This window comes from Hippocampus bargibanti, linkage group LG09 (genome assembly GCF_051943395.1).
Source record: "Hippocampus bargibanti isolate YZ-2025 linkage group LG09, ASM5194339v1, whole genome shotgun sequence".
NCBI classification, from domain to species: Eukaryota; Metazoa; Chordata; class Actinopteri; order Syngnathiformes; family Syngnathidae; genus Hippocampus; species Hippocampus bargibanti.
The window spans coordinates 4,706,783-4,721,705 of NC_142742.1; the positions used below are offsets into that span (position 1 = coordinate 4,706,783).

Sequence of the window (14,923 nt, forward strand, 5' to 3'; positions counted from 1 at the left end):
CTTCAACGGATGACATTTTTATAAAACCTTTTCCATGCATAAGGTGCACCGCATTCTAAGGGTAAAATGACATAGTTTAAAACTTTCCATACATAGGACGCACCGCATTATGAGGCGCATGGTCAGCTTTTGAAAACAATATTTTCTTTTAAGTGCGCCTTATAGTGCAAAAAATACGGTTACTATCATCCCCCCTGTGGGAAGAGGGAGGTGTCTTTGTTTACAGGGGATGATGTGTCTGGTGACATAATTGGGGTACATTCTAAAAATATCTCAGCCCTTTCGGCTCGATGCCGGGCCACTTGTGTCCACCACCCAATTTCATCTCTTGCGTTGGGTTTCATAAAATCTGTTCTCTAATTCCAATCCGACCAGTAAAGCGTTGCTGGCTGCTGACATTTTCTCAATTTTAGCCCCGATGACGCATTGTCGGTATACGGTGGAGCCAGCGCTCAGTTCACGGTGACCTTTTAAATGTCCATCTCCTTCTGCGGCCATCTTTCTTTCTCCTCGGCAGATCTCCCAGCCTGTCAACTGACCCCCCACCCCCACCCCCACCACCATTTCCAACCCGCCCTGTCATGAGGCACGCATTCTGACTAAAGCCAGCAGCGGCGCACCCAATGACACTGGCAGTTTTATAACATCGTGGGACATTTAGCATGACCAAGCACAATGGCTTGACTGACTGTCACAACAGAATACAGCCAAAAAGACAAAGACGTGACAGTCATGTGAATGCTGAGACATGTTGTTTGCCAAGCCTAAATGTCAGCAAAAATAAAAATTAAAAATAATAATGAAAATGCGAGCAAGATAATGTTTATTGCTACATATGCCTCAGCATCGAAATCGCAGCGGCCGTGGTGATATCATCGGATAGAATTAAAATTGATATGAACTCATTCACTGCCATTCCTGTATTTATGCGGAAATTTATGCGGAAATTGAATAGCATGACGTGGTGCGCCATTCCCCAATTTGATCGGGTTTTGTTTTTTTCTTCCAAGGGGGGCCGATAAAGCGCTGGTCAGACCTCTGTCTTTTGTCCATGTTTCTGTGTAAATTCTCAGTCGTACAGAAGTGGTCTTGTTTTCCACACCCCTTTTGAGTGCAGACGTGGTTTGTTATCGAGTGGAGTACTTTTGCTATTATGGGACCGAAAAAGACCCCACCGCAGGCTAGTGTTATCACTATGGTACATTGTCTGACAGTGAATGAGTTAAAACATTTTCCATATACATACGGCACACTGGATTATAAGGCACATGGTCATTTAGGATTTTAGGTACGCCTAAAAGTGCGGAAAATATGTTTTAAAAAAATCCAACAAATCAGTCTCCGCTGTGGATATGACGTTGCGGGCTTAAATGGAATAAGATGTATTTACCTTATTGGGCTGTCCGAAAAAGTGGTTCCTAGCACAGCGCTGGTTGATGACGTCACGGATCAGGTGCTTCTGCCCGTTATAGGTCGTGAGGATGCTGATGCGGTCGGCCGGGTAGCCCAACAGACGCATGTACATGAAGAGAGCCACGGCATATTCCGCCTCCGCTAGGTTCTTGGTGCGGAAAGTGAGACAAATGAAATATGTTAAGTATGGACAATCGGTGTTTGAAATTGCTGAGCTGCTTTGAGCGTTCTTTTTTTGATTAACTAATTTTGTAATTACAGTAAAGTCTCGTTATATCGATATGGGTTATATCGATAGTACTGCTTATTACGATACTATTTCTTTGAACTCAAGGAGAAAATTACATGCCCGCAGGATCGGATATATCGATAGTCCGGTTATTTTTTCCGACTCCCGAGAATATCGATATAATGAGACTTTACTGTAATTCACCAATTTATTTATGTATTTATTGTGCTTGTTTTGTGATTGTAAAGTGTCCTTTAGAGCTTTGAAAGGTGCTTATAAAAATGCATTATTATTATTATTATTATTATTATTATTATACAGTTATACCTCAGCTTACAAACACTTCAGCTCACAAACTTTTCCCCCTCACAAGCATTAAATTCGTGAGCATATAGTCTTGGCTGGCGTCCTTGTTTTCATCATTCTCTTTTCTTTGAGTGCAGACGTGGTTTGTTATCGAGTGGAGGAAACCGGAGGACCCAGAGAAAACCCACGTGGGCCCGGGGAGAACATGCAAACACCACACAGGGAGGCCGAAGCGGCGACCTCTGCACTGTGACGCCGGTGTGCTAACCACTCGACTACCGAGCCGCCCATAATTCAGGCAGTATAGGGTTAATTGCTTCCCAGAAAGTGTGTGTTGGGCGAAAGGTTCATCTGCTGAACATTAATTTCCCATAAGAAACCATTAAAAATGAGAATAATTTGTTCCAAGGTCCCCATAAAACATAATTTTCTACTAAATAAGCATTGAAACTACACAAATATACCTTATTTTATGTATAATAAATGTGCTATCGTATTGTAATGAAAGAAATAAGTTCGTGAGCTGAGGTATCACTGTATTTATTTTTCAACCCAATTTAAACTAAATCCCAACATCCAAGGTTCCCCTTTTCCCTTCAAATGTGTAGGGAAAAAAAAGAATGGCCAGCGGTATGCATTATTCATTCCGTTTCAATTACGCCAGCACGGCAAGCCTCACATCTTTGCTAATTATCGATGCAGCCTCATCAACAGTTCCGAATGCAGCCACACCAGTAGCACCTCACCAAGTGTGACAGCCTATTTTTTTTTTTACAAAATGACGGTTTATGCTCTTCAGACATTTTTCTTGCCCGTTGTCAACGTTCGAGGCTGTGTTTGGATTAACGTAACAATCCAAACGGACAGTGCAACTAAACGCATTGGGCTATTTTGCGCAACAGAAGTAAACAAACACGAAGCGGTCATTGGATACTGTCGGTCCTGCTAATTAGCGACGGGGCTTCATTAGCATAACACGAGAAGCAGAAAATATTGACAACAAAGTCTGGTGAACGGTGCGCAAGGCCAGTTGAAAAGTAAATATGATGCAAAAGGGACAAAAGGGCGGATCCAAATTATGAATTTATTATTCCACATCACAATTTTTTTAACTCATTCACTGCCATTGCGGAATTTATTCTGGAATTGAAAAGTGTGATGTGGAGTGCCATTCCCGAATGTGTTTGGGTTTTGTTTTTTCTTGCTTGGGTGCTGATAAAGCACTGGCCATGGCCTCTGGCAAGGCATTTCCTTTCCACAAGGTGGCAGCATTTCCATTTTTTCATGTTTGAGCTTTGTTCCAGCTTTAGCTGTTGTTAAAGCGCCATATAAATCAACATGTACAGTATGTATTGTATTTTGTACAGGCAGCCCCGTTTCAAGCTCAGGGGTCAGGAACCTATGGCTCTTTTGATGATTGCATCTGGCTCGCCGATAAAACAAAATACAAATTCTCGCTTTTTCACTGTTCATTTCCTTGGGCTGCAGTTGGCGGAAAGTGCTATTTTGAATGGATGATGCTGACCAAGGTTGGAGGAAATGCAATTCTGATTGGGCGATATTGGCCGTTCATGTTGAAACAAGTAAACGCCCCTTCTAAAAAAGCCCGATGAGTAAAAAAAAAGGTTCAGATTCTAATTTGAAATGAAACAATACCTACGATGAAACAGTGGAATGTTAGTGGCACTTTGACAAGCCTCATGCTAACGTCAGCATCAATATACTTTTGCGAGAGACAGCGGAAACAAATGTGGAAGCTAATGAGCCGTGTGCAGGCTAGCTAGCAGTAACTTCGCGTATGGACCCGGCAAATTGACTTTCATTCCGATCGTTTGGCTGTTTTTTTTTTTTACCAATCATGAGGAACAGAAAACCATTCATATTCATGGTGAGTATTATCAGTTATTTTAAATACAGTAAATTCTCGTTATATCGTTATCGGATATATCGATAGTCCCGGTTATATCGATACTATTTCTATGCACGCACTGAGAAAATTACATGCAAACAGGGTCGGATATATCGATAGTCCCGGTTATATCAATATTTTTTCGGACTCCCTTGAATATCGATATAACGAGACTTTACTGTAATAAATTCTGACATTTTGTTGAAAAGTGGCAGCGCGTGCGTGTGTGTGTGTGCATGTATGTGGCTCTCACTGAAAAACATTTCTAAATATTTTACTTTTGTGGCTCTTTTTGTCAAAAATGTTTCCGACCCCTCCTCTAGACCCAGATAACTCTTTTTTTTCCGATGAAAGAAGAGCCTAAGGTTTTCTACGCTGAAAGTTGATGTTGTCCTAAAACTCAATATTCTGTGGGTCCTGCAATTGGAGTGAAAATGACAAAAACCCCTGCACTGGACTGGACACATTTTTGCACATCGTCTGGCAGTGAATGAGTTAAAAACACGCCGCAGTCACGAGAAGTACTGCATGTATGTTGAGAAGCACTGTGCATCTGCCCTTGTCTGCTGGCAAAATAGTAATATTTTTGTCTTTTTGTAGAGTAGTTAGAAACCTTCTCATCGATACTGCATGTATGAACGCAAATGGCTATTTTTTGGGCCGATTAACAGTATCTGGTTAAGAGTGCAAAGCAGGACACGTCGGTTATTGTCCGCTCAGCTTGTGTTCGCTACGCCTGCGCCTTGTCCAAGTGAGGGATCGTGAGCGATTCCCTAAAGGACTCTGGAAAATGGCAACAGTCAAAGGGAGTGGAGGTTCATGTGACCCGCAGGCTCGAGAAGCGCACATGCGCTGCATTTTGGAACAATCGCAACGTTCAGGGGGAAACACGAGCCTGCACGCTGTCCCACCAGATGACATTTACGTGATGCATTTAAGCGGGAAAGCGAAGACATTTTAATTTCTTGCTTGGCGAGGAGATTCACGATTTAGTACCGGTGTAGCATTTGCTACCCGACACGCTTTATGGATTTTTTTTTTTTTTGGATTTGAAATGGATTTCTTTCTGCCCTCTCATTTATTTTTTTCCCGCCGTGCATACATTACAAACAATCCATCTTTTGTACATTTTATAACTGTCAAAGGAAATTTAGTCTGTGGAGGTCATCGTCCTCGTGAGAGTATCATCATATAAACCACGCTCGGAACTTTTGGTGCATTTGAAAATAAAAGGGTAAATCGAGAACTTTGCAGCGCAGAGCGGCGATGCATATGTGGAACTGTCGCGGCTTGGAATTGAAGTGGATTTACGTGGGACAGGAGATGTGAGACAATCTCTTTTCGTCAATGGATGCTAGAGCTTCGTGTTTGTTTTCAACATTTAGCTTGTAGTAGACGTGCGCATTTCAACATGACACCCCTGATCCACTGGTGAAAAGGATGCTTTGATCCTCTCCTCTTTCATCTGAAACTGCTTCATACAACAAAGATGGCGCACAAAATGCTTGAGATTGAAAGACTCTGTGTCTTTTGTGTCACATTGTTTATTTCGGGGTTTTTTTTTTGTCCACGTAAATAACTTACAGAAACCCGCGATGAGAAAAAAGGGGCGTCAACGCAGAGCACCGATGTGTATGTGAAACTGCTACGGCTTGGAATTGAAGCGGATTTACATGGAGCACAAGATGTGAGACAGTCTCTTTTCGTCAATGGATGCTACAGTTTTGTTTGATTTTAACATTTAGCTTGTAGCAAACGTGCACATTTATCCATGATGTCCCTGATCCACTGGTGAAAAGGATGTTTTGAATATCTGCGTTTTCATCTAGAACTGATTCACACTACAAAGATGGTGCAGAAAGTGTTTAGGATTGAATGGCTGTGTCTTTGTGTTGTCATATTATTTGGTTATTTTGTTGTTTTGACTTCAAGATGGCCTTGCGAGAGAAGCTGCCTTTATAGCAGCTGTTGTATTTTGGTTTTCTACTTCTACCTTTCCCTTCCTCTTAACGTTTTTCATCACTTTACTGCTGTGAAATGTCAATTTTTCCACTGCGAGTCTAATCAAGGCTAATCCTATGAAAGTCACATTGCATTGAACGCATGTCGTACGGGGTCACATTAACTGACCTGGTAGAAATAAGGGTTGGGCTCCGACTCGCCCACGCCGTTGAAATCCTCCACGTTGATGAGCTGGAAGTCAAACGTCAAGCCGGGATTGGGTACCTGGAACTCGGGCAGCTGCTGGACGTGTGGCAGGTTCCCCAGGTGCTTGTAGCGCCAGTTGTACAAATTACACAGACTGGGAGAGGCAAGCGGACGTGTGTTTAAAAAAAAAAAATCATGTGAATGTCATGAATACGAACGAAGCGGGCGACTGACCTGGCGCGCGCACGTCCCTGCGCGTCCAGGTCGATTGTTGGCACGCCCAGGCGTACGAAGCGAGTGAAGAGCGACTGCTCCATGTTGGAGTACTTCTGGAAGGCCATGTTCTTGATGACCGGGGGCAGCTGGTGGTGGTCGCCGATCATGATCCAACGTTTCAGCCTGCTGTAACCATCCTCTGGGTTCTGCCAGGACATGATGTACAGTACGTAAAATTAGAATGCAACATTTTTTTCAGGGCATTAAAAAAAAAATGACAGTAATATAAAATACAGCGATACCTCGGCTTACGAACGCTTCACCTCACGAACATTAAATTCTCATATTTAATGGTTTCTTCTGGGAAATAAATGTTTGGCAGACTAAATTTTCGCCTGACACACACTTTCTGGGAACCAATTAAGTTCGTAAGCTGAGGTATCACTGTACCAGTTTTAGCAGGTCCTGCACAACAGGCCACCACTCACAGAAGCTTAACGATGGACTAAAGCTAACGTTAAAAAAAAAATGGCAAGAAATAAAGCGTAGTTACTGCACGAGTGGCGTGTTATTCAGGGCATGCGCAGGCTAATGACATCAGTATCTGGAGTCGGAGTGGCTGGTGTCTGTGCACGAGCATCCAAGTGTGACTTTAGGCCGACAGGAGCTCTTCGCAATTGTTCTCTATTTGCATTTGTGAATTTGAGTGAAAGTGACTCTGCCAAGGTGGCTGTGTTTGCCCTGGGCGTGCATTTTGTTTTTTTACTTTTCACATATAGGTGGTTAAAATATATTACATACTTAACTGTATTTTGGTTTAAACGTCGTTTTTACAACAGATTTTAACTAAATGGCACGAAACATGCAACTTTTACCGACAATTTGGACTCGGCTAGTCGGAGTCGAAGTGTTGTTATGAGCTAAGTATCACATACATTGACAGCCAGAGAGTGAGAAGATGTTTCAAAGAATCTTATTTCCAGAACCCCCTCTTTCATCTTTTATCATTTGGGAGGCCAGAATAAGAATTACAGTATCTGCGCCCTCTAACGGGTACCAGTTAAAATGCGAGCAGCAGCATTCTGGACCAATTGGAGACGCTTGATGGAGGAAAAAAAAGTATTCAAAGTATATAGGAATTAAAATGTATGTTTTAATCAGGGTTAGTAGGTGTCTAATAAATGTAACAAAAAATATTGCTTTAAAACACGTTTTTAAAAATATACTTTGACCCTTGTACTAAATTCATCCTGTCTACTTGATAACTAATGTTAAGCAGATTCCTTACTTACAGACAGTGTATTGTCGGTGTTCAAATACCTACAATACACCGACAATACACTGTCTGTAAGTAAGGAATCTGCTTAACAATACTTTGACCCTTTCGGTCAAAGTACAGTAAAGTCTCGTTATATCGATATCGGATATATCGATAGTCCCGGTTATATCGATACTATTTCTATGCACACACGGAGAAAATTACATGCAAACAGGGTCGGATATATCGATAGTCCCGGTTATATCGATATTTTTTCGGACTCCCTTGAATATCGATATAACGAGACTTTACTGTATATTTAAAAAAAAGCATATAACGATTTTACCGTTTGACATCTGTAACATATCCCCTATGCTATAAGGGGATTTTGTTTGCCTTATGCAATATATATATATATATATATATATATATATATATATATATATATATATATATATATATATATATATATATATATATATTTTCAGCTATACCACAAACTACATTATTGCACAATTTACAATTAACTTTTTTACTTTTAGCAATTTGTCAGCTTAATTATGAAACCAGAGTTGACCGATTGTCCTCTCCACCCTATCCAATTACAAAAAAAAAAAAGAAAACAGTCAACAACCCACACAAGCACCACAAATCATACACAGCATTTCCATGATCTGATTAACTGCCCCGACCCTCAAATTTTACCCGGACAGTACGACGCCCATCATCAAGCCTCCCACCACCTGACTCTGCGTGTTCATTACTGTCTGACTGATGGCCGCCGGGCAGAGTAATGACGCGTTTCTTTGGTAGTTGCGCCTAATTGTCCGTGATAGCACTAATGTCTGTTTACAGATGAGATCATTAAGCACATCAGCCCGCGCAACAACCACGCCAGAGCTCGTCGTCTCTTTAAGATGTGCTTTGTTTTTGTTTTTTTTTTCCTTCCTGAATGAGTGAGTCATAGTTAACTGGCAGGTGTACGTCAGATGAAGATAACATCCTTCACCCTACCCCCACCACCGCCATGACCCCCTAGCTGTAAAGTCAATACAAATTTGAACAGCCCCTGTCATGCTGAATGAGTTAAAATACAGTAGCGCATCATATCTGGGTGTTCACGAAACTCACAATATAATGTTCTACACAGTTTGGAGATGAGAACTGTGCCAAAATAAAAACAAAAAACAACAACAACAAAAAAAGGGGAAAATGATCCAACAAAGTTGAACACAACTGAACTGTAATTGCATGGTACCATTTGAGGGATCCATAGTGCCACTGGTACCACACGTGCATAATATTTTATTCAAAAAGTTCTTTTCAAAAGTAAAGAATACCTGCAAGAGGAGTGGGATGAACGTCTCGATCTCCAGAATCTGAGCAGCTTCCTCCATCAAGATGTTGTCGTACTGATGAGGACAATGAGTGGGTTTAATACACCGACATGAACTAAGGAAATAATGACCGGTCTTACCTTGAAACCCAGTTCGACCAGATCGTGACGTTTGAGGGCGGCGTGCGTGCAGGTCATGGCGATGATTTTGGCTTCCTTCACCAGCAGGTATTTGGTGCGGTCCAATCCGCTCCTGAGCAGCTCAAAAGCCCTGAATTCCTGTACGAGGGGATGGGATACCATTTGAGACTTTATAAATTAATTATAAAGACAGTGGTTTTTGCAGTCTAACTATCCCCCCCTCACTTATCAGTAGGGGATGTTGGCAAAATGATTGAGTGCTGAGAAGGATGACCGATAAGAGGATTGCCGTACCGAGATGATGGATGATTTTGATATCTACTGTCTGATAGATAACAACAAAGAAGAAAGAAACTCTTCAAAATAGCACCCGCATGCTTTTATGTTAAAAAAAATGCCTATGCAGCCCATTTTGAACACGGAATGGATTACAGTGATAGCTCAGTTTCCGAATGCTTTAACTCACAAACCTTTCGCATCATGAACATTAAATTCGCGAGCATATAGTCTTGGCTGACGAACTAGTTTTCGGCAGACGAACCAAACCACACAGCGCCATGGTGGCCGGGGGACTAGTTTTCGTCACCACCTTCATTTGAGTGCAGACATGGGTTGTTATCAAGTGGAGTCCTTTTGCTATTATGGGCCCAAAAAAGACCCCACCACAGGTTAGTGTTAAGCCGAAGAGGACAGAAAAGAAAATTACAGTCGAACAGAAGAAGGAGATCATCGAAATATACAAACGAGGTGTGTGTTTGTGTGACTTAGCGTCCCAGTACAGGTATGCTAAGTCGACCATTGCTACGTGTGGCTAAGGGTGTTTCTGTGTTGTCTAAGCAACGGTCTCAGGCAACAGAAGACGTTGAAAACTTCTGTTGATTTGGATTAACGAAAAGCAGCTAGCATGGGACAGTGTGAGTGAGGGTATTATCGCCGGGCAACTACAGAGGCAACTACATCAACGACCATCACAAAGGTAAATACAACGACTTTATTATATATTATTTATTATATACAGTTTATTTATTTGATTATAATACAATAGCACATTTATTATACATAAAATAAGGTATTTTTTGTGTAGTTTTAAGGCGTATTTAGTAGAAAATTGTTTTATAAGGACCCGGGAACGGATTATTCTCATTTTTTATGGTTTCTTATGGGAAATAAATGTTTGGCAGACAAACTTTTCGCCTTACACACACTTTCTGGAAACCAATTAAGTTCGTAAGCTGAGGTATCACTGTATTTCCATTTCATATGGGGTAAAAAAGTGTTTGACAGTATTGCTTTTGAGGTTCACTTATGAAAAAAAAAATTAAAATTAAAATTAAAAATCTTCTGCCTCAGTCTCAACACACTCTGCTCTTTGTCATGATCAAGTGCCGCAGAAGAAGTGGTTATCGCTGATTGACCCCAATGGCGTGATACGATCGCAATGCGAGATTGAGATAAAGTGCGGTTATGTGGTTATCACCAGACAAATCGGCAAATCCTTATACGTGTTAGCGAAGAAGAAAACAAAGCCTGAATGGGAAGGGGGGGGTGGGGCGTAGGAGAGCAAGTCAATATCGGTTGAAAAGTGGAATACAGTGCAGTATATACACTGTATGCATGTGTGTGTATGGGGGGGGGAACCATACGTTCGGTTATACATATTTGATGTCTGACTATTTTCGTCTCAATATTAAACCAATCGCAACCTCCAATATTTATGAGGTGTACTTTTAAGCCCAAGGGGTTTGAGCTGCAAGAATTTCACATGCACATACAGGTTCAAAATGACCGTATTTTCCGGTGCACTGAAAAACCTTCATTTTCCTCAAAAGATGGCCCTGCGCCTTATACATAAGTGCGCCTAATATGTGAAGTAATGTAGAGCCACAACATGTCTCACGCCTTATAATCTGATGTGCCTTATATTTGGAATACTTTCATATTTTTATTTATTATATTTGGAAAACTATTTTCATTCATTGAAGGTGCGCCTTATAGTCCAGTGCGCCCTTTATATGGAAGAACACAATGGAGGTCAACGAGTTTCAGCCCATTTTGTGTCGTGACATTTCTACTGTTCTACATGGCAGACAAATACGCAAATTCAGCTCTCAAGAGTGGGAGAGTGGGAGTCCCGCTGCTGCATGGGCGAGGCCGAGAGAGAAGGGGAAGGAAAGTTAGAAGGGGGACAGGGAGAGGTGATGGGACCGGATACATCAAGGTCATTGGGCATGTTGGGATATTACCTCCAGTCAATAACGCCTTTATTGCTTTTTTCGCAGGGCCTCCTCACTGTTCCCATCAATCTGATATCTTATTGTCATCTCTGTAAGAATACTTGATGTGCTAAGTAGAAATGTTAGGAGTGACATTTTGCAAATTTCTCCATTGTAAGACTACTAAAAGCTTCAGGGAAAAAAAGAGGCGCATGCACACAAGGATTCCAATGGATGTGTATCAGATTCAAATCAAATGTGAAATTATGCATTATTGCAAATTTCCCCATTGCGGGACGAATAAAGGTATTCTGATTCTGATTCTGATGTAAACATCATTGTGTTCAACTCCACTTTCACTTGACATGAACTATACTGTAGTGGAATGAATTTATAATACAGTGATACCTTGGCTTATGAACTTAATTGGTTACCATACAGAGTGTGAAAGGCGAAAAGTGTGCATCCCAATAATTAATTTTCCATAGGAAACCATTACAATGAGAATAATGCGTTCCCAGGTCCCATTAAAACATAACTTTCTACTTTCTAATTTTCTAAGCCTTTAAACCACACAAAATATACATAATACAAAATATACAGCGGGGACCAGTCAAAGCGAGTTTCCACCATCATCGCTGATTACTTGTTCATAGCTGTTATTTGTTGTCGTGGTTACGTGAATGAGCTCCACCGTTAATTGTAGTTCTATAAATAATCCTGTCATTGCGGAATGAATGTGCCAGTGTTTATAAGCATGGCCTTCTTACCTCCAGCTGGGTAAATATCTTCTTAATGTGCCGGTAGCAGCCCTCCGCGATGTCCATGTCCTCCTCGTAGGAACGGCCCTTGAACACAGGCTGGGGAGCGTTGGAGAAATATTTATGGAAGGGGAAGAGCGCCGCCACGGCCTCCACTTCTGGCTCCGCACCGGGTTTGGGCTTCACTTTGCTCAGGTACGCTTCCCACCGGGAGATCACCTGTAAAGGATGTGAGAAGGGAGGTTACGAGCTATTATGGACAGCTCGGGTCAGAAGTATAAGTCTAGTGATTGACATGCTTTAAGTTAGAATGATGGGCCTAAAAATAAATAAATAAATAAATGGGTGGATAGATGAATGGCTAGATAGATAGCTTGCTTGCTAGCTAGCTCGAAAGTCATCTATCTAGCCATGAATCTATCCATAGCTTTAGCAATAGATGCTAGCTATAGCTATAGGTGTTATAGATGGATGGATAGATAAATGGCTATCTATCTATCTATCTATCTATCTATCTATCTATCTATCTATCTATCTATCTATCTATCTATCTATCTATCTATCTATCTATCTATCTATCTATCTATCTATCTATCTGTCCAACCATCTATCCATTATCTATAGATAGCTACAGCTAGCTATAGCAAACACTAGATATATAAATAGCTATAGCTAGTTAGCTATAGCTAGCTAGATATCGAGAGTTTGCTATAGCTAGCTAGATAGCTATAGTTTGCCATAGCTAGCGAGAGAAAAAGACAGACAGACAGACAGACAGACAGACAGACAGACAGACAGACAGACAGACAGACAGATAGATAGATAGATAGATAGATAGATAGATAGATAGATAGATAGATAGATAGATAGATAGATAGATAGATAGATAGATAGATAGATAGATGCAGGACATCCATTGCAGATTACATTTTACCTATGAATGACTGAATGATACCACGTATCTGTGGAATCTGGCCTGTCATGTCCATCGTGTAAAAGATGTCAATTCTTTCAAATGTCCCCTATTTGGCCTCTAGAATGCCAAAGAACTCCCTCAAAACACGAAGCACAGAACAGTCAGATGGATCTAAGCACTCACTATGGCCGTGTGGGGGTTGGATTTCCGTACGGTTTTGCCCACTCTAAATGCTACATCAGACAACTTGCCTTGAACTTTTCCCCCCCTTCTTCTTTCGGAAGCCAAATGAGAGCAGATCGGCACACGCTTGGGGGGGTGCTCCAGCTGTGAACCTAATAAAGCGGCTTCAACCAACCAGCAGGTAGCCTCGGTCTAAAAGTATCTGTACTCTCTGTGGAAAGCGACTTCGACAGTGACTTTACTAAGGCAGCTTGGGAGTTCAGTTGTACGCATTTTTTAAACAACTATGAAAAAACACACTTTCAATAGAAGCGCACAACCTTTTTGAAGATCGAAACTACCATTTCATACCTACTATTTTTATCGTTTGGATTTGTATTGCGAGAAAAGTACTCTGCGAATGGAAGATCTTGAAACTTACTGTCAATATCTAGCAACTGTATGCGTTACAACAGTGAGGCTTCGTAATGAAAGACTGCGGGTATTAAGCCAGCCTGCCTGCAGTCCAGACCCGTCCCCTAAACGCATAGGGGGAAAGATTGCCAACTATGACGCTTCAACCATTCGTGTCTTCGGTCCCTAGTGGTAAATATGGCCCCATTTCATTGACTTTATTGATTGATTTCATTGGATTTGTACAAGAAGACATTACAACACAGTTTGAGGATCTCTATTTCAGAGCTTGTCATATGCGGGGGATGAAACGTCAATAAGCGGAATAGAAATGAGGACAGCTTTCCAACGACCCAATAGTCAGGTGATAATTAGGTGTTGGGAATAAACACTGGAGGCGGACACGGTCTCCCTCGCTTTGCGAAGGTTATTCGCGGTCTCGGGCAAAACGTAGCAACGAGCGGTTGACAGTAAGGTATGAAATAAATCGTGCTAATAATACACATAAAGTTTACGATCTATTGAAAATAAATAAATACAATATAGTGAAACATGCATCACATAGTAAATGTGAGACAAAACTCCTGCCGACGCAAACTCACATATGTGCAAGTTATTGTCAAAATTTTGTGAAATGTTTTCTTCGCAATTGCGTATACCGCTCCTATATACATTCTTGCTGTTATCGGATCGTTGCAAATCAGCGGGTTTGGGAAAAGATGGATTCATGGGGTTTTGTGTACTCAAAATTCAATGAGACTTCAGTTTGCGGGCAATATTTTGTTCCGACATCATAAAAGAAAAAAAAAAAGAAATCAAAAGCAATTGTTTACCTGATAGAGGTAGAAGTGTCCTGCTGTCTCACAGGTATAGGAGACATCACCGGGTACACCCAAACTCTCCTGAAATCTTCCCACCTCCGTGAGTAACTCCAGGCGTCGGGCTAGGACGTAGTTCACGCGGCCGTATCTACAGACCAAGAGAAGAATGTGGTTCATCAACAGGCATGTTCGATTTGAATGCTTGTATCATATGTAACATTGGGGTTTACAATTATTGTATGGATTTTTATGGTTTGTTTATGTAGATAATAGATGGAAAGAGAGAGCGAATGAGCAAGGGAGAACTGAAAAGAGCTGTCACGGCTTGGAATTGAAGCGGATTTACGTGGGACAGGAGATGTGAGACAATCTCTTTCATCAATGGATGCTACAGCTAGCTTGTAGCAGGCATACAGATTTCACCATGACGTCCCTGATCCACTGGTAAAAATGACGCTTGATCCTCTCCTCTTTCATCTAGAATTGCATCATACAACAAAGAGGGTGCTGAAAGTGCTTGAGATTGAACGACTATCTATTCGCTAGCTAATAGCTATCTATTTGCTCGCCAATAGCTATCTATTCCCTAGTTATTAGCTATCTATTTGCTATCTATTTGCTATTAGCTATTTAGCTCGATAGCTTGCTATCTATTTGAGTTACTTCCAGATTAAGTGAAC

At 41.3% G+C, this 14,923-nt stretch overlaps 1 protein-coding gene across 1 annotated transcript in view; it reads right to left on the reverse strand.

Moving 5' to 3' along the window:
- Window positions 1–14,923, reverse strand: part of aqr (aquarius intron-binding spliceosomal factor) — a 54,932-nt gene that overhangs the window by 12,149 nt on the left and 27,860 nt on the right. Inside the window, exons 26-32 of the mRNA XM_089004711.1 lie at window positions 14,256–14,391; window positions 11,940–12,149; window positions 8,957–9,094; window positions 8,820–8,891; window positions 6,240–6,427; window positions 5,988–6,159; window positions 1,391–1,561 (exon numbers count right to left, since the gene is read on the reverse strand). Coding sequence (XP_088860837.1) covers window positions 1,391–1,561; window positions 5,988–6,159; window positions 6,240–6,427; window positions 8,820–8,891; window positions 8,957–9,094; window positions 11,940–12,149; window positions 14,256–14,391 — 1,087 coding nt within the window. The remainder of the gene's footprint in view (window positions 1–1,390; window positions 1,562–5,987; window positions 6,160–6,239; window positions 6,428–8,819; window positions 8,892–8,956; window positions 9,095–11,939; window positions 12,150–14,255; window positions 14,392–14,923) is intronic.